At 34.9% G+C, this 25,783-nt stretch overlaps 1 protein-coding gene across 1 annotated transcript in view; it reads right to left on the bottom strand.

Annotated features, from left to right (window-relative positions):
• The window catches only part of LOC129810265 (poly [ADP-ribose] polymerase tankyrase), a 28,112-nt gene extending 2,877 nt beyond the window's left edge, over positions 1-25,235 (bottom strand). Inside the window, exons 1-8 of the mRNA XM_055860610.1 lie at positions 24,564-25,235; positions 24,433-24,469; positions 14,297-14,825; positions 13,965-14,218; positions 11,609-11,928; positions 11,144-11,511; positions 5,030-6,198; positions 1,693-2,300 (exon numbers count right to left, since the gene is read on the bottom strand). Of these exons, the coding sequence (XP_055716585.1) occupies positions 1,693-2,300; positions 5,030-6,198; positions 11,144-11,511; positions 11,609-11,928; positions 13,965-14,218; positions 14,297-14,825; positions 24,433-24,469; positions 24,564-24,719 (3,441 nt within the window). The 5' untranslated portion in view covers positions 24,720-25,235. The remainder of the gene's footprint in view (positions 1-1,692; positions 2,301-5,029; positions 6,199-11,143; positions 11,512-11,608; positions 11,929-13,964; positions 14,219-14,296; positions 14,826-24,432; positions 24,470-24,563) is intronic.
• Between the last annotated feature and the right edge of the window lie 548 nt (positions 25,236-25,783).

The raw sequence follows: 25,783 nt of genomic DNA, 5'->3' as shown, positions 1-25,783 counted from the left end.
AATTTTTTAAATATTCTAATCATTTATTGAAGAACTCTGGCCAAAAAGTACTGTTCGTTAATGTATTTCTATGAAATAGTTGAATCTTTTTGTTTGAACTACTTTTACTCCACGCGAAATTCGTTTATTCTATAGAATAAATGAATTTCGAGAATTCTATAGAATAATTTATAGAAATTATTTTTTACCAAATTCAAATCGACCGGTAGAATGGTGCTTCTTAAGCAGTGGTTACTTTAGCGGTTTTATTCACTGTAGGCAGTTTGTAGCCATCAGCATTTTGTCGAATTCGACGTGTAGTGATTGGTACTTCAATATCCCACCGGTATTTGAGAAGTTTTATAAGTAAAACTCACCACTTTGCAATAAATTTGTATCGATTCCATATCCGATAACATGGTATTACCTTTAAAAATACAGAATTTTCGTTCTTAGAAGTCCTTTTTCTTGAAAAATTGAAAAAATAATGTTTCCCGAATGACTCATCCTTTTCGTAATAGCTTTCATTTTACGCTATTTTCCCTAGAGACCTTGATTAAGCCGTTTTCATTACATAAAGGCTTATGGCCTCTATCAGTCACAAATTCTAGTTTTAAAATAAAATTTTCCTACTGTTGAAAGGTTTTAATTTGAAGAAAAAGACAGATTTGATCATTTTATTGTCAATATAAACAATTTATTATTAAAGAACGGTTCTAGAAACATTAAAAAATAAAAATTCCTATTTGAATTTCGCACTTTTCATACCACAAAATTGAATTAACGGCCAGTGTGCACGCACGGACGAGAGTAAATGCGGGTCACTACGATAAAAATGGATGTTGGGCAGACCTCTACTTGACATAATAATATTAAATTGCTTGGACGGACCGACCACCCACACCACCCCCTTTCCAAAAATACCTATTTGAATTTCGCTTACTGTATAATGTTACAGTAGTGACTATATTACGGAAATAGAAATAAAAATATTATTTTAAGTGGATTAGTCATAAACGATCCAGATAGCGAAGCGCCCGGATTAGCACACTTGACTATATTGAACCAAAATTCATTTTTAGATTATCTCTTTTGAGCCTGATATTTAAATGTCTTCGTATATTTTATAAGACATGGAAAATAAATAATTTTCTTTAAAAAAAATAAATAAATTGAAGCAAAATCCATTTTTAGATTATCTCTTTTGAGCCTGATATTTAAATAGTAGCTAAGTTCTTCCATATTAATTCTTTTAATTTATTTCTTCAACATCCTTTTGGTCTAAAGATTTATGTTTGGCAAATAAAATCTGATTGCAAAATTTGTAAATTAAATTTTATTTAGCTGTTTATTTGTTGAAATAAATCATTTGAACACCCTTTTTTGATGTCATTCGCAAAAAAAACTAATGAATTTGCATAATCACAGCACAGCTACTAGAAAATCCAGTGTACAGAGCAATGCAATGTTTATCCTAAATTTATTATGTAGAAGCGTTGCATAAAATAGTTATACCTATAAATTACTATTTTATTTGCATTTTCGCATGATGTATTAGTATTTAAGTACGGAATAATGGTACATTTAGATAAGAATTTATTTATTAGCATCCCCCATGCCCACAGAATATAATCCATTTTTTGGTTAGAGAATAAACTCGGATGTAATATTGTGAAAAAATTCATAATGACAAAAAAGAAAGAGAATAATTACCTGCTCGCCACGGTAGACGACGTATTCAGGAAAATGAAGTCCCCCAGCCGAAGGTCTTCCGATGACTGAATGATGTCCAGGCGGAGCATGAGCCATCTTCATAGCACTGAATTGCAAGAAGGACTTTCCCAGTGCAACACGACACAGCAACAATTGCCTGGGACACACGTAGCACGATTTATCTTTGTGTGCTGGACATCCAATTCCACCGCCAATTCCATAAACATATTGATTGCTCTTAGAACTATGCTCGGCAAAATAGATGCCTGCCCCAAACATTCCTCCAATGTACGCATGACGTTCATCGAAGCCCTTCTGGACGATTGCATTGATAAAGGGACTCCCATGGAACAACATTCTCTCACATGCCTGATGCGAATTCTCCTCGGCAATCTCCTGACGTCGATGGGCATAGCGTTCCCACAGTTTCCGATTCTGCACTTTCTGAATGCGAATAATGTTGTAGCGATTGAAGTAACCACCAGATTGACCATTGTCACGATGTTCACGAATTGTTGCCTGCATTTCCTCCTCCACAGCCAGGAATTCCTTATCATCCGGCAGAAGATCCACCAAGAGAGTAAACGGACTTGGTGTCAGTCCCAAACCTGCCAAAAAAATTTAAAGCCAGTGATAAGCCTAAGATCAGCTTATAGAGGTGTGATTCCTTCGTTGCAAATTCGGATTGTGGCAAACTTGAACGATATTTATATATAAATAATGCAAATTTCGTTTAAATTGTATGTAACTTATTATCGTTATTAATGAGGAAAATTGAATGAGAAATGCATAAAAGTGTCTGAAAATCTTTAAAGTAGATTGTCTCGGAAACTATAAGAGACAGAGGCCTCAACTTTACATTCATTGAGAACCTCTGTCAGCGACCCGAGAAAATCGCGCCCCGCGAAAATCCGCGGAAAAATTCGCACCCCGCAAAAATTAGGGAAAAATTCGCGCCCAGCGAAAATCCGCAAAAAATTTGAGCCCCGGGAAAATTCGCGAAAAATTACGCGACCCACGCAAATCTGCGAAAAATTTCACGCCCCGCGAAAATCCGCGAGAAAATTCGCGCCTCGTGAAGATCCGCCAAAGACATCGCGGATCGTGAATTGTATATGCCACCTTACAAATCTTCGAATATAGACTCACTATGCAGAGAGGGAGAGTGAGAGAGTGATACATGTAGGGGAAGGTTTTGCACCTTCGTAACGTCGCAGGTTCGTAAATGTTGATTTTTTTCCAAGTTACTAAATGAATATCATCCATGGTCATATATTGTAATAGCTAATCCCATATCTCACATTTCCTGACAAACTTGAGAGCCTAGGCTTTTTTTCCTGGGTTCTAGAAGCAAAAATAAAAAATGGGCCTAAAATCGTAATTTCGAAGTGTATTATTTTATGCATTTTTTCACGCTTCGAGAGTGTTTTCGAAGAAAAACAACATTCCAAGTTATAGAAGGTTTATCAGGGTTAATATTTACCGTGAAAATCTTTCGCTAGAAGGGGGTGGAATTGTGGGCGAAGAAAAGTTCACAAAGATTGCCTTCAGTGCAGGTTCGTAAAAATATCAGTCAAAATCATTGACTACCAACTCTGTGAATTCCAGACTGTTCTGGGACACACTGTGCACGACGCTCTGGATATTTTGACCCATCCAGAGATTCCACTGAACAAGTTGACAAGAAAATTGTGATATTACAACATTTTTCAAGAAAATCTCGAAGAAAAACACGCACTTCCACAGCAAAGTGAGACTTCATCAATGTTTTTGTTTCGCTTCTGTCAAATCAAACATTAAGCCTAAATCTGCTTATGGTAGGTGTGATTCTTTCATTGACCATACGGTGCGTTTTAGGCCTTTTTCATACAATTTGATTTGTTTTCAAGTTGAGTTTTCCTCATTTAACTTTAAATTAATCACTGGTAATTCTAAGAATCACTGATGTTCAAAAAATGTTCTGTAAGACAGATTCGAAGTATTAGAGAAAATACGAGGATTACAATTGGTGTGATTGCTGCTTTCTAATTTGTGCAGTGATGAAACTAGACTGTTTATGGTAGATGTGACTCTTTTATTGCCACTTCGATGTATTTCGACTATTTTTCATCCAATTTTCCTTGTTTTAAATAGGAACTTCCCACATTTCATTTTAAATTGGTGGCTGGTCACTTTCGAAATCAGTTATATCCGAAATATGTTCTGTAAGACTATTTGGAGGTGTCAGAGAAAATTCGAGGATTACAATAGGTGTGATTATAAGAGAATCACACCTAACCGAGCTCTGAACTGACTGTCAGAATGCAGGGAAAAATGGTTTTCCGAGTGTCAAAAAACATGTGTTAGAAAAATAGCTTAAAATTGATCTTTTAATGCGTGATACCTTCTACAAACAGTGAAAAGAAGTAGATGAAAGTTCCATCTAAGTAGTGATGCCCAAATTTTTGTATCCGGTGTAATGTTTCCGGGGAAAATGAGGCCTACAGAGGTTGGAAAAAATGGTACGAAGCAGACTTAACCCGGACACATTCGTAAAAAATGCTACTACACTTTCATTTTCCTGCAGAAGAAAATCCAAGGACTTCCAGGAATTTTGTGAGGCAGAATTATGAACCCAATAAGTGAGAGATTTTTTTGACACAGTGATATAATTGATTCGGTTTGTGTGGCATTCAGTAAAAAATCTTAAATCTTGGATTCCTTTTTTAGTACGAAGGTTCAAAACCTTCCCCTACATGAGGCAACAAACTTTTGACACCTACTGTATATGGGGAAAGCTTGTCCGACGCCGCTTTTCCCGCTTTTTTCCCGCCTGACAGCAAATTTTCTTAAAATTGAAATCTTTAAAGTGAAATATCTCGAGAACCGTTCGAAGAATGTCTTAGTTTTTTTTCAAATAAATTGGTCTAAATTTTCTGGGCTACAAGATAAACATAAAAAAATCAAAATCGCATGCATATATTTCGAGATAAACTACAAAACGTGATTTTTAACCAGTTTAGAAGCGGTTTTTCAAAAAACTAATAGCACAAAAATCGTCGTACGCGCGCGTAGATATATTTTGAAAAAAAATTTATGAAGATATCTCTATCCAAACCAGAGATATTGCGTACTACGGACGGCCGGACGGCTGCCGGAGCCGAAATTGCCGGCTTATGATTTTCGGCATCAGGGATGTTCAAAACATATACCCTGTGAATTTCAGCTCGATCGGAGCACTTTGAGAAAATCCGAGGATTACAAAAGGTGTGATTAGAAGGAATCACACCTAAAAAAAAAACAAAGAGATTGCAAAAAAATCTGATATTTTTCCACAAAAAAAACCCTTTTATATTACCTGTCGTAGCTCTCAATTGGGCAATCCCCTTGAGAATCTTATGACGGAATCCATATGCCGACACACCAATCTGCTTTAGATCTTCATGGCCCATCTCCACGAGAATTTCCAGGGTTATTTGTTCCCTCTCAAACAAATCCACCAGATGATCAAGTTGCAAACTCGACAGAAATCCTCCGACTGTATTAATTGATTCCTGCACAGGTTGCTCTGACACATCAGGATCCGGATCAGAGTTATTTTCAGCTCCCTGAGGTGGACTCAATGAACCCCGACTTGCCAATTGTGGTACGGGTATTGAAAGCGTCATAGATGCTCCAGTTGGAAGAGTCACAGTCTCTGTAATTGGTGATACAACAGTACCTTGATTGCTGGACAAATTCGTCATGGAAGCAGCTGCAGAAGCTCCAGCTCCAGACTGGGACGGTTGAGGTGCAATTGAAGATGTCATTGCATCCTGTAGTAGACATTTGACATCTTCAGCTGTTGCTAATTCAATGGGCGTCTGACCTTCTTGATTCTTCACATACGGATCAGCACCATGAGCCAGAAGCAGGGCACACAATTGAGTTCTGCCCTTCTGGGCAGCCTCGTGGAGTGGTGTAAATCCCCATTTGTCCGTAGCATTGACCTTTGTATTGTGCTTTATTAGCAGTGCAGCAATATCCATGTGCCCAAAACTCGAGGCATTGTGCAATGGGATCAATCCTCCCTTATCTTGAGCATTGACATCAGCACCATTCTCCAGCAAGTACTCAGCCACTTCAAAATTATTGTAACCAGCTGCCAGATGGAGTGGTGAGGAATTCCTACCTTGTGAATCTCTACAATTGATATTTTCAGGCGTCACAAGACGCTGCAAACGAGCCAAATTGCCCTTCTTGGCAGCATCCAAAAGTGCTGCATTGCCCCGCAGCAGATCTGCCACATCCTGATCACCCTCACGCACGAGATCCAACGGAGTTGCTCCGTCACGATTGCGCTTATTGGGATCAGCTCCATGCTTTAGCAGCAACTTCACAATCTCATACTTTCCTTTGGCAGCTGCCTCGTGAAGTGGCGTAAACTTCCACAAATCAGCCACATTCACATTGGCTCCGTGCTTCAATAGCAACTCCGTCACCTCGATGTGCCCATAAGAGCAGCTATTGTGTAGAGGAACCAATCCACTGAAAGAATCCAGAGCATAATTAGGAATAGTCGAATAGTCAGGGGCCCATCAAGCCTAATAAAAAGTGAAGCTATTTTTCACTTCTCTTTGTAAAAATGTTGCATCTATTGCACTGCAACTTAAACAAATTTGCTCGTAGTTCTTGTATTATTTCGGAGAGCATAATGAAATATGTATTTTTAGATAGCGTTTAATGTACGATTTCGAAATATACCAGACTGATAACTCAATTCTCTTTAGGAAAAAACATGCCAACAGTCTTCAATGCCTCTATTCAAAAACGTATGGAAAAATGAAATGTCGAGATCGAGAGGCCCCTGCGAATAGTAAAGAGATCATACTAATGCGTACTCAACAATTTCAAGTGCCTAAATGAGGGTCTAAAGGAGTTATGACCAGGGCACAATAAATTTTGTTTGTAAATATGTTTTCAAAATTGCCTATGAGACTGAGCGAGATGACTAGATCTAGATTTCATTCACTGTAATGCCCAACGCACAATAACTTTGTTTAGTAAACATGTTTTTGACATTTCAATGAGAGTGAGTGAGATCTAGATCTAGTCATCTCGCTCACTCTCATATGACATTTTTAAAACTTGTTTACAAACAAAAGTTATTGTGCGTTGAACATAACTGAATGGCCATCGCTCATAACTTTTGTTGTGTAAACATATTTTTGACATTTCAATAAGAATGAGTAACATCTTCTAGATCCAGTCTTCTATTTCACTCTCAAAGGCGGCTTAGAAAATATGTTTATGAAACAAAAAATACTGTTTTGTCCAACGCACAATAAATTTTATTTTGTAAATATGTTTTTGAAATTTCAATGAAAGTGAATAAAATGTAGATCTAGTCATTTCGCTCTCTCTCTCTCATAGAAAATTTTGAAAGCATGTTTACAAACATGTGTTATGTGTCTTATGAGAGAGAGCGAGATAACTAGATTGAGGTTTCATTCACTCTCATAGGAAAGTCAAAAACATGTTTACAAAACAAAAATTATTGTGCGATGGGCAATACTCAACGCACAATAGCTTTTGTTTTTTAAATATTTTCTTGACATTTCAATGGGAGTGAGTGAGATCTAGATCTAGTCATCTCATAGGAAATTTTGAAAACATGTTTACAAAACAAAAGTTATTGTGCGCTGGGCATTATGTCCAGCGCACTATGCACGCATCTATGAACGCGTTTATTTACAATCAAAACAAGGTTATCAGGACCTTTTCATTTTATGATACCGAAATTTTGAAGTTAGGTTCTTATTTTGATCTTTGTCTCAATTAAGTCATTTTAAGTTAAGGGGTTTAAGGGGTAACGCAATGTGGATGCCGAAGACTGAATATCTTATGCAGAGAATATCGGGTGTGCTGTGTACTTCAGACACCTATAGGTTCTGTTTGAATACCTCATCAAATATTTGTAAAAGTACAAAAAAAATGCTCGTCAAGTGATCATGTTAGAAACAATATTTGTGAAAAGTACAAACTTTTACGAACTTGTTTGTGGGTTATAAGGTTTACGAGTATTCTGTAAGTCCCCAATAGGAATTCACAAATAATTTACGAGCAATATTGCAATTTAATTTATATAATAATAATAATAATTTATTGCCAATCTTCATTTTTTGCGTATGTATATTTATAGAGAATTTATCTAAGCAACTAGCCCTGAAAATTTCAAGTCAATTGGATAAAAATTCCTCGAGTTCTACTGGTAGCCGCATAACACTTCCAAAATATTTACACTTAGTTCTCGTATTACTGTGTCATCATTTTGTATTCTAATAAATATTTCTGTATTCCTCAATATGTAACAGTAACAACCTCTGAAAATTCAATATTGTTCGATTTATTAGTAATGTTACAAAAAAATCACAAAAAAGCTATAAATTTTGGGCATTATGATAGATGATAACCCTTGTTATTTTATTTATTTATTATTCTAACTATTGCCAACTTTAGATATTTATGTTAAAGTGAGTTTTACGCGGACACAAACCGCCCGGTAAATATGTCGGAACGGTTGATGGCTTTTTGTTAGTTTCTTTATGAAGTCCAATTTCTTGGATAAAATTTATTATTTCCTTGTGGCCCAGACAGAGGGTCATATAAAAAACTTTGTACGGACTGGCCCCCTAGATTAGTATTCTCAAACCAGTATATTTTCTGCATTATGTTTATTGCGTTTAGTGTGTGTAAATCACATATAGATGGACCGACTTGGCCCTATTTTAAAAGTGCCCCATTTCCCACTAATAGGCTGAAAACCGGTTTTAATTTTCAATTTATTTTTTTTTTATTTCTTCCTATTCCTAAATCCTAATCTATATAATTTTATTATACTGCTTAATACAGTGTCAAAAAATTCACAGACAGCTTTCTTTTTTTTGACATCAGGCAACAATGCAAACAATAAATTGGTCAAATTAGTTTACATTAAAAGTTTTATTACCGAGCACCTTTTACGAAGATTTATCGTCTTTTCAAATATTGCGAGAAATTGTCAAATTGAAGCATTCTGAAATAAATTGCTTACATTTTGAGGAAAATTGTTTAAAGAGGCCATTATAAAACTGATTTGGAACAAATTGGCAGAAAATATCGAGATAAATAACTTCAAGACAATTTATTCATCTTATTGTTTACGGTGATTTTCTCTATGAAAATTTAACAATTTCTCTATGCACTGCACAGCGTATTATGGGAAAAATATGTATCAAACTTGAATATTTTAGAAAAAATTAAAAGTGATCAAAAAAAAAGATTTGAAGTAGAAGAAAACATTTTTTATGTCACAATGCCCCATTCGTTCTTTAAGGATTAATTGGCTCAATAAATCGGCAGAATATCTTAATTGATTAATAAACTGTCATGATAATCTGCAACCTTGAACAATCAGATCAGTGAGTTGATTGACCTTTTTATTTGTAAACAATCTTGAAGAGAAAATGTCCCCAAATGAATACAATAACTTTGCCAAAATATAGGAGAGGGTGAGGCTTATTCACACAGCTTAAATTTTTTTTTAAACTCAATTGCTAAATGAATATGAAACATATTCAAATTAACTATGTTGAATTAGTTTCAATAGGTTATTGACTATCAGAAAATATAGGGGAAAGTGCTCTCCCTTCGAACGTTCATGCCTTCGTATAATGTGAATTTCTTTTGTTTTTCGTAAGAGATTTACACTAAATTATAAAGGAATTATCAACAATTGATGATAAGCCAACTAATATTTGATAGAAATGTGTAGTCTCTTGGGAAAACTAAAAGAAAATTCACATTATTCGAAGGCATGAACGTTCGAAGGGAGAGTACTTTGCCCTCCAATTCTTAAATTTAAATAAATATTTTTCGTCCTAAAAATTTTTATTTTTGAAAGTAAAGCGTGAAATTACTTCATCTCTTCCTCTATGGTATCTACACACTAGAAGCAATTTTCGTCAAAAATTGGCTTTTTTTTTTAATTTGACATTTCTGCCTACAAGGATAGGGGAAATTTTCTTTAAAAAGCCATTTTTTAAAGAAACTTCTAATAGTGTGTAAAGGCCACTGACTTTATAATACACCGAGAAAAAAACGGGGGTGTGATTAACCTTTTTTCCTCATAACTTAAACACTTTTTAGGTGTAAAAATATATCAACATTTTTTAATGTTAATTTTACCCCTTTTTAAGGGTAAAATTAACATGAAAAGGGGTACCTTTAACCCCTAATACACCTAAAAAGCATAATATTTACACCGATTTCGGATCAATACTGCTGGGTAAAATACACATTTCCAGAATATTATTTTAACTTTTTCGGATTTCTCTCAGTGTACGAATAGCAGATTCTTCCAGTATGAGCACGTTGTAATGATTACATTCATTGTAAGACAAAATAATCATAATATGTCTCGACACAATTAATAATTATAATAATAATTAACCCATTCAGTCAATGTACCAGAAATACTTGAGATAGAATGTTCATATTTTGGGATTAGTTTCCTACCCTGAGAGAAATCCGTAAAAGTCAAAATAAAATTCCGAAAATGTTAATTTTACCCTGCAGTATCGATCCGAAATCGGTGTAAATATTACCCTTTTTAGATATATTATGGGTTCAAGTTACCCTTTTTTCATGTTGATTTTACCCTCAAAAGGTGTAAAATTAACATTAAAAAATATTGATATATTTTTACACCCGAAAAGTGTTAAAGTTATGACGAAAAAAAGTTAATCGTAGCCTCTTTTTTTCAGTGTACAAATAGATGAATTTTTTGAAAATAAAATTTTTTATCTATTATGGGGACGTCTTAAACACACGTCTTAACGGTCACAAAATTTAAATTCTGTGCATTAATTCATTACAAACTCTCTTGATTTAGGTAGAGTAACTATCCAAGAAAACAAATTGGCAAATAGAATTTAAATCAGAAAAGAGGAAACAGGCCAATTTTAACAAACTCGACGGGGTGTCGAATTTTCCGTCCGCCATTTTGAGGAAAAATTTTGCATGACTTTCCGCGAAGCAAGAAAACAATAACAAAATGTATTTCCATCTCGGTCGGACTATTTTTTCCAAGTAATTGAAGAACTAAAGTAACTAAAAATCCATTCCCGACAGCAATTCGTATAACAATTGCCCAGGAAAAAATCATCGAAGATCACTCAATTTGCGTATGATGTATAATACCATGGTAAGGAATGGGTTAATAGGATCATCGAAGGTCTGTCCTTTGCATAAATTTCCTTCACTTAAACTGAAGCCTGAATTTAATTGGGTCCTTAAATTCTCAAGAACGGAAGTTATTAGAATTTCAATTACATAAGGATTTTTCCATTAATTACTTCTGGGAATTCTTAAAAATGTTAAGGCAGCGGTGGACACGAAGAGGAAAGAAAACCTTAAGACACTTGAGATGAAATAAGTTAAATTGCAAACTCACCCTTTGTCAGATGCATGAACCTCAGCTCCGTGTTTGAGAAGAAATTCAACAACAGGAACTCGATTGAAACCACTCGCAAAATGGAGTGGACTCGAATTCCTCCCATCCAGATCACGGCAATTCACCATTTCCGGATGGGAGAGTATAATGCGTCGGACAGTCATGAGATCACCCGTTTTGGCCGCTTCCAGCAGTTCAATCTCCAAGTCAGCTGATGGCGGATCCCTCAAAATATTAGCCATACACTCAGGCGCCAATTGAGCCGCTGTAAATCCCTGTAGTGACACTATTGTTGCATCCACTGAGTACGTGAAGAGTATTCGGCATGCTTGAATATTTCCCTGCTTGGCACATAAATGCAATGCAGTCTGCAAAGAACAGCCAGAAAAAAATTCTCATTAACCAGTCCAAAAGTTCCATTTGAATTATCTCGCAATGGAACATTTATTAGAACTCTGCAAGTACCTGTCCCAGTCCATCGAGTGCATTCACTTTGGCACCATGTTTCAGGAGACAATCCATAACATCAAAATGAGACAATTCAGTGGCCACATGAAGAGGTGTGAGATACTCTGTATTTCTTTCATTGAGGAGGGCACCTTTCTTAATGAGTAACTCAATGACCTGCTTCCGCTTTGGTGAAACCGACCTCACAGCAGCATGCAAAGGTGTCTCGCCCAAATATGGATGTGCAAAATTCACCGTGTCCGAATTGAGGTTCTTCTTTATGCGCAGAATATCCGATTGACGACAAGCATCGAGCAAACAATGCCCCTTGTATTCATCTGTGCAGGTAAGACAAAGATGGAATAGCAATTAGTGAAACTATTCAACATGAGAAGAGCTCTTCTCTTATTTTATGGTTTAACACAGACCAGAACACAGACGGAAAATGAGTTTATTTAAATGAATTTATATTGCACTTTAAGGAAGTCTCTTTGTATTTACACATCTTTTATACTTTTCTGCAGTAAAGTAACACAATTTAAACATAATTTAATGTTGTCCGTCAATATAGCACAGAAATTGCAGGGTGCAACAAGTTAAATATCAGCTTCCCTTACAAGGTGAGAACGGGGCTATTTTGAGCTGTGAGACCACATAAATCTACGGTTTTTCGCATATTGCTAAAGGAATCTGGATTTTAGAATTATTTTATTTAATTTCATAATTGTTTTGTAGAGCTCAATTGCATTACGTTAAAGTGCATTTCCTTTAGAAATATGCCAAATCTTTTATTTTATTTAAAAATATTCTATTCTATTATTTAATATTTTAAAGGAAAGTGCTAATTATAAATTTATTAAGTCTCCTGGGAGCTCATGAAAAATTAAAATATCTACTTTTTTTTGCATTTTGACCTTAGGTTCCCGTAGTATTAATTTATTTAGGCTCCCGGTCAAAATTTCAAAAGCCAAAATACCGAAAAGGTCAAAATCTCGAACGCTAAAATCCCGAAAGCCAGAATTCCAAATGGGTCGAAATCCAAAAAAGCCAAGATTCCGAAAAGATAAAATCCCGACAAGAAAAAAATGTCCCAAAAAACCAAAATCCTGAAAAGCCAAATACCCGAATAGATCAAAATTGTGAATTGTTCGAAATTCCAAAAACAAAATACAGAAAAAACAAAATCTCGAACGCCAAAATCTTGAAAAGCCAAAATTCCGAATGGGAGAAAATTCCGAAAAGCCAAAATCCCGAATGGGGCGAAATTACGAATAACCAAAATTCCGAATAGGCCAAAATCCCGAATTGGGCGAAATCCCGAAAAGCGAAATCTTAAATGAATCGAAATCCCGAAAAGTAAGTCACGAAAAGCCAAAATCTTGGAAAATAAAAATCCTGAAAAGCCAAAATCCCGAGTAGATAAAAATTCCGAATTGTTCAGAATCTCGAAAAGCAAAATACCGAAAAAGCCAAAATCTCAAACACTAAAATCTCGAAAACCAAAATCCCAAACGGGTCGAAATATTGAAAAGCCAAAATTCCGAAAAGCCAAAATCTCGAAAAGCCAAAATCCCGAATGGGGCGAAATTCCGAAAAGTCAATTTCCCGAATGGGTCAAAATTCGAAATCCCAAAAAGGCAAAATTTCAAATGGGTTGAAATCAGGAATAGGCCAAAATCCCGAATTGGGCGAAATCCCGAAAAGCGAAATCTTAAATGAATCGAAATCCCAAAAAGTAAGTCACGAAAAGCAAAAATATTGGAACATAAAAATCCCGAAAAGCCAAAATCCCGAATAGATCAAAATTCCGAATTGTTCAGAATCCCGAAAAACAAAATACCGAAAAAGCCAAAATCTCAAATGTTAAAATTCCGAAAATCTAAAATCTCGCATTAGGCGAAATTCCGAAAACCCAATTTCCCCAATTTATTTAACAATATTCATTGTCATTTTAATTGCCAGATATCTCAAATATGTGACTTCTGACAATGTCACGTGAGCTGAAATGGCAATGTCACGGCTACAGAATCGCATTTTCGAAAAAGCTCTCCTGAGACTCAAACTCAATTTGTCATATGGCATTACCAGAGCGTTACAGAATTCCCCTCCTTGAGCCAATACCCGAAAAAAATCAGCTGGACTTAAATAAGAAAATTATTCTTGAATAAAAGTTAAACTCCATAAAAGTACCCCACTCGCCTCTATTGATTTTTATGATGCCATTTGCAGTAATTTTTGTAATATATCATTTACAATGCTTTTAATACAAAAGCATTGCAAATGTACAGTTAAAAGGAAGTAAGTAGGTAAGACTTTAATCCCTCCTACGTTGAAAATGCAAGAAAAGAAAGAGTTTAAGAGAAAACAAACTTACAGGCAATTTTGTTCTGCAATTCCCTCGTTGGCGCTGAATCAATTGCAGACTTATGGTGGCAATTGAAAAGTGTGGGATCAGCTCCTTCACTAAGTAGTAGACTGCACACTTCCACGCGACTCTTTGAGGCAGCCTCATGAAGTGGCGTGAATGCCCACAGGTCATTTGCATTGACATTCGCCCCATGCTTAAGCAGCAGCTCCGTCACCTCGAAGTGGCCATAGGAGCTGGAGTTGTGAAGTGGCACAAGAGCCCTGGATTGAAACAATTAATCACACCAGTTAATTAAGTTTCACTGTATATACCCTCACAATATCACATTGCGCGCCTACCCTTTATCTTTAGCATGAACATCCGCCCCATTTTGCAATAAAATCTTCACAATGCGAATTCTATTGTATCCACTAGCCAGATGTAGAGGTGTCGATTTTCGACCATCACTTGCATGGCAGTTGACATTGAGGGGCGTAAGTAGTGCTAAAAGTGTCTCTTCATTCCCAGATCTTGCCGCTTCCAGTAGTTCATCCTTGCGATATTCCCCCGTTAGAACGGGCCGAGTACTCGTGTCGGCTAAATCGAGGGGAGTCTTATTCTCGGAATTTCTGATATTAGGATCAGCTCCGTGCTGAAGAAGTGCAATGCACACATCCACCTTCCCTTTGCTCGCAGCCTCATGCAGCGGTGTATAGTTCCAATTGTCTTTGATATTGGGATTGGCACCAGCCTCCAAGAGAACCCGAACTACATCTACATGCCCAAAACTACAACAATTGTGCAGAGGATGCAATCCACCTTCATCTCGTGCCTGGATTGATCCACCATTGGCCAATAAGTACTCTACAATTTCACGTCGACCATATCCTGAAAAAAATTATATTCATTTGGTATTGCTTATAAGCACGAGGATTCTCTGTAATATATAAAAAGGCCTTAAATGCCTTAGCGAATTTCCCTAATCAGTTTAAAAAAATAAGTTGTAAATAGAGTTTATAAGCCGATTATTCTTTATTATAAGATTTAGATTATTCTTGATTATAAGCGCATTTTACTGTTTAAACTCCAAAGAGAGAACAGTATACAGAATCCCTTGATTTTGACTTATATATCGACGCTTCCATTTCCCTAAGCACTAGTTTGCAGAGGGAAAAATAAAAACTATTCATTCAAGACGTGTTTCGTATCATTACCCCCTAAGGGCCATAAGGGGTATTTTGGTAGAATTTTGGAAACCTAAGTTTCGATTTTTTGACGTCACTCTGTTTGTTGTCTATCTGTCTGGATTTCACCAGCTCTAGAGGCCAAACGGTAAGAGATAGCGACTTAGAACCTTCGGGGGACCCCTCCATGAATCGACCCAAAGACCGTTAAAATGTCCCTGATTTTCTCTCCATTCCTCCTCAATCCCTTGGGATTGCTCGAAAAAGCGTTGTGTGACTTTTTTTCATTTTTGGATAATTATTATTATTAATCGTGTCGGAATACTTGTTGCAATGTAATCCTGTTATATTGCTCCTGTTGTATTCCGTGTTGGAAGAATCCGCTAAGTCCATGTGTAGACCGCCCAGGAGCGCTTTCCCCGTGATTCCATGCTCCCGGAGTTTTTTGGGCAGAGGCGGTGCATTTTTCTTACGTTATATCACAGTGGAAATATTTTTTTGACATTCTGTTGTTTTGCACCGGGCGGGACTCGAACTCACAACTGTGAGAGTCGAGCCAGAGATCTCATCCGCCCAAGAATCAACGGTCTTGCCTATTGCGCCACTGAGACCACCGATAAAAATAATAATGATGATAATAATTTTGGATAATTATAATAATTATAATGCGGGCACAACATTCTATGAAGGAACAATGCCTTCCCGCAAGGGGATTTCTAGACACGCATTATTATTTTTTTCTTATACAGGATGAGATTGTCAGTCCCATTCCTCGTGGAATCAAGTGCAGTGAAACTCACTGGATGCAATCCGAACACCTCTAACGCCAGAAAAATTCCTGGTGACCTAAAGGGGATTCGAACCCGGGACACTTGCATCATAGAGAGAGTGCTCTACCACTTTGACCCATTGAGTGACGCAGTGAGTGGATGTTTTGGAGATTATTCAAACGGACATTTCGTCCTTATGCGGGTTTTCACGGTCAAAGGCTAAAAAGACTCTAGAGAGCATATTTCTGAATAGAATGGGATCATGCTTGGGTTCGTAGGAAAGGTCTTCAAATTCCTGACAAGCCTGTACCGATTCCAATCGGTTATGAACCGGTTCATACACGTTAACTATTAAATAGGTTATGAACCGCTAAACGATAAATGAAAGGGAAGTTTTTTTGAGCTCTAGCACACCCTCCTGGCATGTGGCCTGTGGAGTTAAAGCCAAAGCTCACTTTTGCATACAAACACGTATAGGAATTTCTCTGCATTTGCGGCCGTTACGCTAAATAACTTAAAAGTAGGGACGTTCCCCTTTTGGAAATTACTGATCCCTGTGGAGGGTTAACCCTCTAACTGTGTTTTCTTTAATATGCAAAAAAAAGTTCTAAAACAATGTTTTTTAGGATAATTATGATCCAATAAAGTCGAAAAAACCATCCATTCTTCATAATCTCTTTTAGTTTAGGCGCTAGGTGAGAAAATATAAAAATTTTTTGAAACTCTTTTTGCTTCTAAAATTCACATTTTTAGTTTTTTTTTTAAATTTTATAAATAAAATATACAAAGTAGAATGACATATCTTTCAGTAAAAAATATATTTATTTTAGTCAGATAACTTTAAATCTTTCTCTGACCTGTCACACAAAACTGGGAATAGCAACAAAACGAAGAGTCAAAATGAGTTCAAACTTTCAAAAAATGTTTACAAGACTATTACCGAGGACACTATAGCACTTTTAAATAAATAAAACCTTTATTGTCGCAGTAAATGGGATTTTTGTGAAGACCGCCTGGAGGCGGTCTTACCCGTTAGAGGGTTAAATATACTAGATTTCTGTTTAAATAATTTTTCCCGATCAACTCTGTGAGCTGAGTAAAGGAGCTAACTTCAAATAGCTCTATACGAAAAAGAAAACTTGCCATGGAGGTGCTCAAGCATCTAAAAGTCACGAGTTCAAGCACTTCGCCAAGTTTAGGACTCTTTGCAACTCCTTTCAAAATTTTCCATCATAAATATTCCATTCTGTATTACTATAATTATGAAAAAGTGCAAATAAGTCTACCAGTCTTTTCAATAAGCAAACAATCCTTTTATTATTCTGAGATAAAGAAAGCTTAAAGATTTAAGTTAAATTTTTAACTAATCTAATCTAATCTAATCCATATCAGCGTAATCCGGATGAGTTCTCCGTGCATGTGTGTTCAGCAATGAAAATGAATTATCCTGTGATGTTTTTGTTTAATAAAATGAAGTATAATAGCATAGAATTCTCTAATTATGTCTTTTTAAGCTTCTTTAAAACTTTTATTCTATTTCTACAAAAAAAAACTTGTATTATATTTTCGAGACGTTGAACAAATTCAAAAAATCCATCCGGATTACGAAGCGGACATCTGTCATATTGTCTCTCAATCATCCGGATAACGAAGCGGGTACAATAAATATTTCCTATTTTGAGTTAAGGGGGTTCCCCTAATTCAAAAGCCAAAAAGAGCTATTTTGCATTTTTTTTTGTAGAAAACACAGAAACTACCAATTCAAATGTAGTAATTTAAATTAAAAATTAAAAATGTTAAGATACGAAATTTAAAAGCCGTTTGATTATATAAGTTCACCTTTTAGTGATGACCTAGGCTTTTCCTTATAAGTTGATCCACTACAGAATAGCTTTAGTAATCTAAACAAGTGCGAAAGTTCTTTTGAAATGCAACCAGCTAAATCACGGGTTTAAACAATTCATTAAGCTGGGATGCTTTACCATCCCTTTTTATTTTAAAATTTGTGTTTTGACTCTTTTTTTCAGTGAAAGCAATTCAACCTTTAAAATGCATACTGGAAACTGGGGCACCACCAAGCACGGGGTAGCACGAAACACTGCGATTTTTTAATCGGATATTGGATGTCAGAGGATAAGATCGATGGGAATTTATAGGCACTAGGGATGCTTGTCCACTGAAGGAATGGTCGAGATAGTCCAAGTAGTTTAGAAATAAAAATTAGTGTTTGGTGGTACCCCGTGTTTGGTGGTGCCCCAGTTTCCCCTATTACTGCATATTAAAATTGGAACTTTTTTTTATATTATCATCTCGATAATCTTAGTAAATCAACCAGGAAACTTTAAAAAGTCACTTTGAAAGTCGATAATTCTCTTCCAATTATCTTTGATACTTCTTTACACTTGCTATTTTTATTGATATAAATAAAAAAAAGTGCTGTAAAATAAACTTGCACTTTATATGGTATCCCATTTTATTCTCTCTTCTCTCTTTCACCAATAAATTGGCCACAATAAAGCATGCTAAAATATTGTGTATCACAACTCTCAATGGTATTGTGGGTTGTCTGGCTCAATGAATGATCATATTACATAATTCTGCACTCTAATTTGCACTTTCTCGCTTTAGTAACTTTTTACTATATATTATTAAAATGTTTGATTCTTCTCTCTTCTTCGGTGCATATTGCAATGGTATAAAAAAGTCAATAAATGAGCGTGCAGCAAATATTGGAAGTTATAAAATTATGCAATTTTCACCTATTACATTCGATCAATTACCGCACCTCGCGCGATACTTATCTGACAATGCTGCTGAATCTCTCTTTTATATTTTCACCAATTTTTTATCATACACAGAAAATTAATATTGTAGCGACAATCGAGATGAAAATACCTTGAATTGGAATTCTTTCATAATTGCACTAAATTACAAATCTATTTCGATTCGTCATAAATAAATCGTATGTCGATAGTGTCTTTTTTTTTGCATTCAATGCAATATCTTGATATGAAAAATTTTAATATTTTCCCACCCATTGCACGATAAAGAGAAACAATTAATTTTTTTTATGGGTCTGCACATGAAATTTCAACAGCTGCAGGAATTTTTCTGTAAACAATTCAATTTCATGTCTGTTTACATTCTATTTTTTTTTTCATCCCAATTTCCCAACATTCAATTCCATTCATGACGAAATTTAACACTTTTTAATTTGTCTTTTCTTATTCTTTTGTGCGTTTCAATGTAGATTTTCCGCTCTGTGTTGTGAGAATCTATCAATGAGAAATAGCACCTCTTTTCCATTGCTCAACTTGACCCAAGGTGATAAAGATGCAGCGAACGAGAGAAATTACGCCTTAAAAATTCGCTAAAATCTCTTCCTCCTTCACTATCATATGTAATCTTCGGCAAAAGATTGTATACATTTTCTTCAGGTGGTGTAATCGTCAAATGGAGAAGAGGGAAATCGCTTTTATTCAACACACTCTAACGCCTTCAACCTCCTCTCTGCACTCAATTTTCGTAAACTCCCCTGTCTTTAATTGCAAATCCACTATGATGCAATAATCTCATATGGAGAAGAAATTTTAAAAAAAAAAATCACACGCGAATTTTTTTTCTGAAAATTTTCCAAATTGAAATACTCTGTAGGTTGCAATGTCTCTCACACTATATTTCACTTCTTTGCTCCATCATCAACAAAGAAAGACCAACATAACATTATATATTGACCATGAGCTCAATGTTATGGATTTTGTTATAGAAGACAATTAAAGGTAGGAAAAAGCCAAAAAATGCTCAAGTAAATAATGTTAATTGTTTAGTATGAAAAGGGGATATATTATAGAGACGATTAATTAAAACGCGTAGCAGACATTCTCGTTATTTTTTTTGCTTTTTTTCTTTCTGTTGCCGTTCAATTCGTTGCACAAGGTAAGCAATGGTACATCTTTGATTTTTCTCCTGTGACCTTCTTTTATTAATTATTATTAGGTCAGTTTTTTTTATCTGTAAGCGTAAATCCCAAGACAAAAAAAAACAAAAAGTATGAAAAAAGAACAGAGAAGATACTCTTTTAAATTTTTACAAATATTAATAAAAATTATTTAAAAATAAAACACTTATTCAAAGTAGCGGAACCTGGGGCAAATGTAACCAGACGGAGATTAGTTTTGATTAATTTAGAAATTCCAAGATAGATATCGATTCGATAGTATCGAAAAGTTATCATTCCACCCCTGATCTTTCTGAGACATTTTCCGAAAGCTATATTGGACAATACAATTTTGTTCCTTAAATTAGAATTAAAAAAAAAACACAGAAGACGAAACTATTTTGCCCTGCTTTATTTATCCTCCTCTCACAGGTCCTTAGATCTAAGAGCTTAGGACCGCCCCCTATTCTAAATTGAAGACGTTATCGCTTCATATCTATTTGGAGAAAGTGGGGCATCTTTGAATTGGGGTAACTTTAAAATTGGACTTTTTCTATTTTTAAATAGAACTGGATCTTACCGTGATATAATATAGCTCAACAAACCAATTGTTTAGCTAAATTACATTATGATAAGCCTCAATTGCTTTTAAAACCAGATGAAAACAGTTAAATTTCAAAAATATCCCAATTCAAATGTGCTTTACTTCCCCTTATAGGTTTTTGCTCAAAATTTGCAGTATTTAATGATATAAAAGTCTTCGGCTTACCCTTAAAAATTGAAGTTAATATTTCAATTTAAACTTAAATATAATGAATTCCATTTTTAAAGACTTTAAGAAGTCTGACCGGAGGCAGCCAAAATCCCGAACGCCAAAATCCCAAATGTTCAAAATCCTGAAAGGGATGAAATTATATGGAAGATAATGTGTAGAATAATTTTCCAAGACTCAGAAAATTTTCCTTTGACTTCAGCAAACGCGGGTGCAATCGTGGGAGTAGCTATGACATTTTTAAGAATTCGGTATTTTGGCTTTCAATATTTTGATCCATTTGGGATTTTGACTGGGACCCAGTCTGACACTTTAAAATTAAAAATCTTTATCGCTGATTATTATGAATAAGCTCTTGACTTAAAGTTTTACGGTTTATCTTAAATTTCAGATATTGGACACTATAGGATATTTGAGATTTTTAAATACCCAAAATTTTAAGGTGTGATATTATACATATGTCATTAGAATAGAAAATTTCTGAGCATTGGGAATTTGAATTGCCAGGCAAAACATCGTTATTCTTATTATTGTTTAAAAAATCAATAAATAAGCTAACTAAAAATGAACAAAAAATCACAAGCCAATTCAAGTATTTTCGAAGAAATGCTTTGAATTTGAACAGTTTCATTCGATTAACGGAGTGAATCGATTTAAGCCTTAATCTCTTCAGAATTAAATTCTCTTCTAACTAAGACGTCTAACGATTAAGAGTCACTGCAAGGGTAGCATTACAAAAATCGCATTTAGAGGGAGGTGGGGCTACTTTGAGCTGTCGGGCAGAAATGTTATTCGACTTTTTCGCCTATTTCCAAATTAAGCTGGTCCTTACAATTATTTTATTTAAATCCACAATTGCTTTATCCATTCAAATTACATTATTTTAAAACCCAGTTTCCTTTAGAGATATGTGAAAAATTGTATAACAATGTAGCCCCACAGCTCAAAGTAGCCCTACCTCCCCCTACAGCGATAATTAGGGTTTTCTTAATTTAAGAGTGCTATAGTGTCCTCGGTAATATTCTTACTAACATCTTTTGAAGGTTTGAACTCATTTTGACTCTTCGTTTAGTTGTTATCTCCACTTTTATGTAACAGGTCAGTGAAAAAGCTAGAAAAAAAAAATTGTGCAAAAAATATCATTTCCTAATTCAAAAATAATATCGATTTTATTTAAAGTAACTCTGAATAAAATAAATTTATTTTGGACTGAAGTGTATATTGTTCTACTTTGTAAATTTTAATTCAGAAAATAAAAAAAAATAAATAAATAAAAATGTCAATTTTAGGAGCGAAAAGTGCTTCGATTTATTTTATATTTTCGCATTTTGAGCCTTAACTAAAAGAGATAATGAAGAGCGGATGGTATTTTTGAGTTTATTCGACCATAATTAGTCTAGCTAGAGGGTTAAAATAATTGTTTTCATGTTTTTATTGTTGCTGAGAAATCAATAATTATTCCAAAATATGTATATATTTAAAAATACTTGAAAAAAAACTTTTAATTTCATGATTTTCTTTAGTTTTTCTTGGTTTAACTATGGTATATTTACGAAAAATAATTTTTTATCAAACAAATTTTCTAGCTGCATATTTTCCGTTAATTAGGTAGTACTCTGACGACTGTGACGATGCGCTCCGGCTAAGTATCCTTTTAGTCTATCTTTTTGAAATAGTTTGTTTTTTGAAAAAAAAATTTAAGCACTTGAGATATGTATAAATATATACCAAAAATTTCATAAACCTTGGTCGTTCGCTTCTCCTCAAAAAAAATTTCCCAAAAACAGATACTCAGACCCCCCTTAAGTGAAAATGTGGCAAATTTGACAATAACGGAACTGAAATGTAAATGTCAAATTTCTCTAATTTTCATTTAATTTTTAAAATTGATCACAAGGACCCTTTAAACCTTTAAACACTGTAAATTTTAAGACAGGATTGAAAAAAAAACGATTAGGGGTTTAGGGGTAGATCCAACCCATCCAACCCTTTTGGATTGCAACGCCTTCGAAATAGTTTTTTTTCTCTTATTTTTAAATGAAACTAAGCCTTATCATAACGTAATTTAGATTCAGAATTCGTTTGCGGAACCAAATTTTATCATGGTCAGATCCAGTTCCATTTAAAAACAGCAAAAAAAAACCTTATTTTAAAAGTGCTCCAATTCAAATATACCCCACTTCCCTTTGGCTTTTAACTTTAACGCAGGATAAGAAATTTTTAATTTTTCACCAAATTTATTAAACCCAAACCACTGAGCTTTCTTTAATAGTGAATTTAGGGGATAATCATAAAATTGTGTAATTGGTACAAAAAAAGAGAATATTAGAATATTGTAGGGCAGACCGAACCCGAAATAGCGAGCAAATGACATTTTTCTTTGCTTATACACTGAGAAAAAAAGGGGTGCGATTAACTTTTTTACCTCATAACTTTAACACTTTTTAGGTGTAAAAATATATCAACATTTTTTAATGTAAATTTTACACCTTTTTAAGGGTAAAATTAACATGAAAAAGGGTTACTTTAACCCCTAATACACCTAAAATGCATATTGTTCACACACTGAGAGAAATCCGAAAAAGTTAAAATAACATTCCGGAAATGTTAATTTTATCCTGCAGTATTGATCCGAAAACGGTGTAAATATTACCCTTTTTAGGTATATTATGGGTTAAAGTTATCCTTTTTCATGTTAATTTTACCCTTAAAAAGGTGTAAAATTAACATTAAAAAATGTTGATATATTTTTACACCCAAAAAGTGTTAAAGTTATGACGAAAAAAAGGTAATCGCAGCCTCTTTTTTTTCTCAGTGCACCAATTTCCGATCAATACTGCAGTGTAAAATTAACATTTCCGGAATGTTATTTTAACTTTTTCGGATTTCTCTCAGTGTAGTTATGAAAAAAAAACTTGTTTAAATTAAATTGATAGGAAAGAAGTTAATTACTCTGAATAAATAGTAATTTGTTCAATATTCTTTCTAATAAAAAATAAAACCACTCCACTATTTTATTCTATTCGTGGCTAACTCTGTCCCGGTCTCCCCTACCGTACAATAGATTTTGGCACAAAATGCCTGGATTAACTATTAAACGCTCCACTGGTATTCCACACGAGCGCGTGTTGTCTCAATAAAATTCCATAGCATTGAGAAAATATCATTCTATTTTCACGTCTAATTCTATTTCGAGGAATTTACTTCTTTAATTCCAGTGAAATCGTAAAGGTTTCACGGATAGAAAGCCCATTGGAAAGTCAGATTAATTATCATATTGCTATTATGGAACTATTTCGGTAATTCCATAATTCTCTATTCTTAATTTAGAAATTCGATAAAAGTAGATTAGATTTTCCTGCATCTCCAAAATTATTCAAAGAGCAAATCCAAATAGCAATTTAACTCGAGATTAATTGTTATTTATGCAATAACAATTTATGCGGGAGTGTTTTCAATAATAAAGTGACCCAAATATTAATCACGTTTATTGAATAATTAATTTATTGGTATTCGATATTTTGTGGCTGATAATCTGATCAATTTGCAGAAGTGCAAAAGGTTGCACAGGGCTTAAGGATTGAAGGGAAATTATTGGGTATTTTCTTGAGTAAAGTAATAATTGGAAAAGTGGGAAAAATCGTGTTGAAGTGAACGTTATCCATTAATCCCTATCTCAATTGTTTCTCCTATCAGCGATTAATTATGCGGAACGTGGAACCAAAGCCAGAATTGCGTATCGTTTCCCTTGATTCTCCCCTGCCAACTTATTAATAAATGGGGGAGCATTTATTGATTTTGAAACACCCCAAAGGAGATTATAAACACTCACCAGCTGCAAAATGAAGTGGTGTGGACTTCCTGCCAGCCTGAAAAATTCAATTATATACCATCAATAATCTGGGAAATTCTGGAAAGTGGTTCTGGTTGTGTGTGTATGAGAAGAGGAGGAAAATTCTTTACCGTGTCTCGCGCATTGACTGTCTGTGGCGTTATGAGTTTCTTCACCGTCACAATATCCCCTGTCTTGCAAGCCTCAAAGAGTTCTCGGAGTGGATCATTGGCCAGTGCGGCAGCATCCAAGTTCACGGACAGAACTGATCTAATGCGATTGGACATTGTGTGTGATTCACAAATCCGGATGAATGTGTCACTCTTGCACAATATATCCGCCCCTTCTGGAGCTCCACTTCTGCCTCCGTTTCTCTCTCGACACCAATTTTGGCCTTGCAGGCTAATTTTGCCACACCACAGACACTTCTATCACAGACCTTTGCAATCTCACTTCACGTTCATCCAACAATCCAGACTCACTTCTGCACATCCATGAGCTCATTGGTATCTGGGAATATATTGTGAAATTCCTCATTGAGCCATTTTCCAATTTTGGGGCGCACACACGACAAATCGCGAAAATTTTTCAGTGACACACTGCGACAATTTCTTCCCACGGGAAAATAGAAAACACCTCCCTATTCTATTGTCCTGGGGCTATTGAATCACATCCAGTGCGACTTACACATTCTTCACATAGCACACAACTGCTGGCAAAATATATTTATCCTACAGAATATTTATTTCTTTTGGTGGAGCGCACCATCGTCGTCGACGACTAAACAATGCAAAGTGGTGAATACTGGATGACACACACGAAGCCAGCTATTCACCACTCCGATGGGGAGAAAAGCCCACATAGCTTTATACAACTTGTGATTCTTTCATTAACCATTAAAAATACTATCAATTCAATTTCTATTAAAGCCACAAAACCAACTGAAATTTGCATGCAAAAGCAAAGATTGGAAAAATATCATTTGTCACTGCAATACAAACCTGGATATATTGATTAAATCTACTAAATGCCATTGCAATAACATTCTTTTCTTTTTCCTGAATGCAATAAATGTGAATTTTGGTGAAATGCTAAATGCAACATCATACCCTATAAAGAAATTTTCCCACAAGGGGCTCTTAATTAAATAAATTTGGTCACATTCCTCTACAAAAGCTTGAAGAGAACGGATGTCAAACATTTAAAGGTGAGAAAAATTCAATCTAAACAGTTAAATAAACTTAAATTCAGTGAAAATATTACACAAAAGTGTTTAAAATCAAGTGATTATTTGAACATTTCGAGATTCAAAATATCTATTGTGAAATAATTGACAATTCGAAGAGTTTGA

The sequence above is a fragment of the Phlebotomus papatasi genome, chromosome 1 (assembly GCF_024763615.1).
Source record: "Phlebotomus papatasi isolate M1 chromosome 1, Ppap_2.1, whole genome shotgun sequence".
Classification (NCBI taxonomy): Eukaryota; Metazoa; Arthropoda; class Insecta; order Diptera; family Psychodidae; genus Phlebotomus; species Phlebotomus papatasi.
The sequence above is the reverse complement of the archived record's forward strand: the minus strand, read 5'-3'. Positions and strand labels throughout refer to the sequence as shown.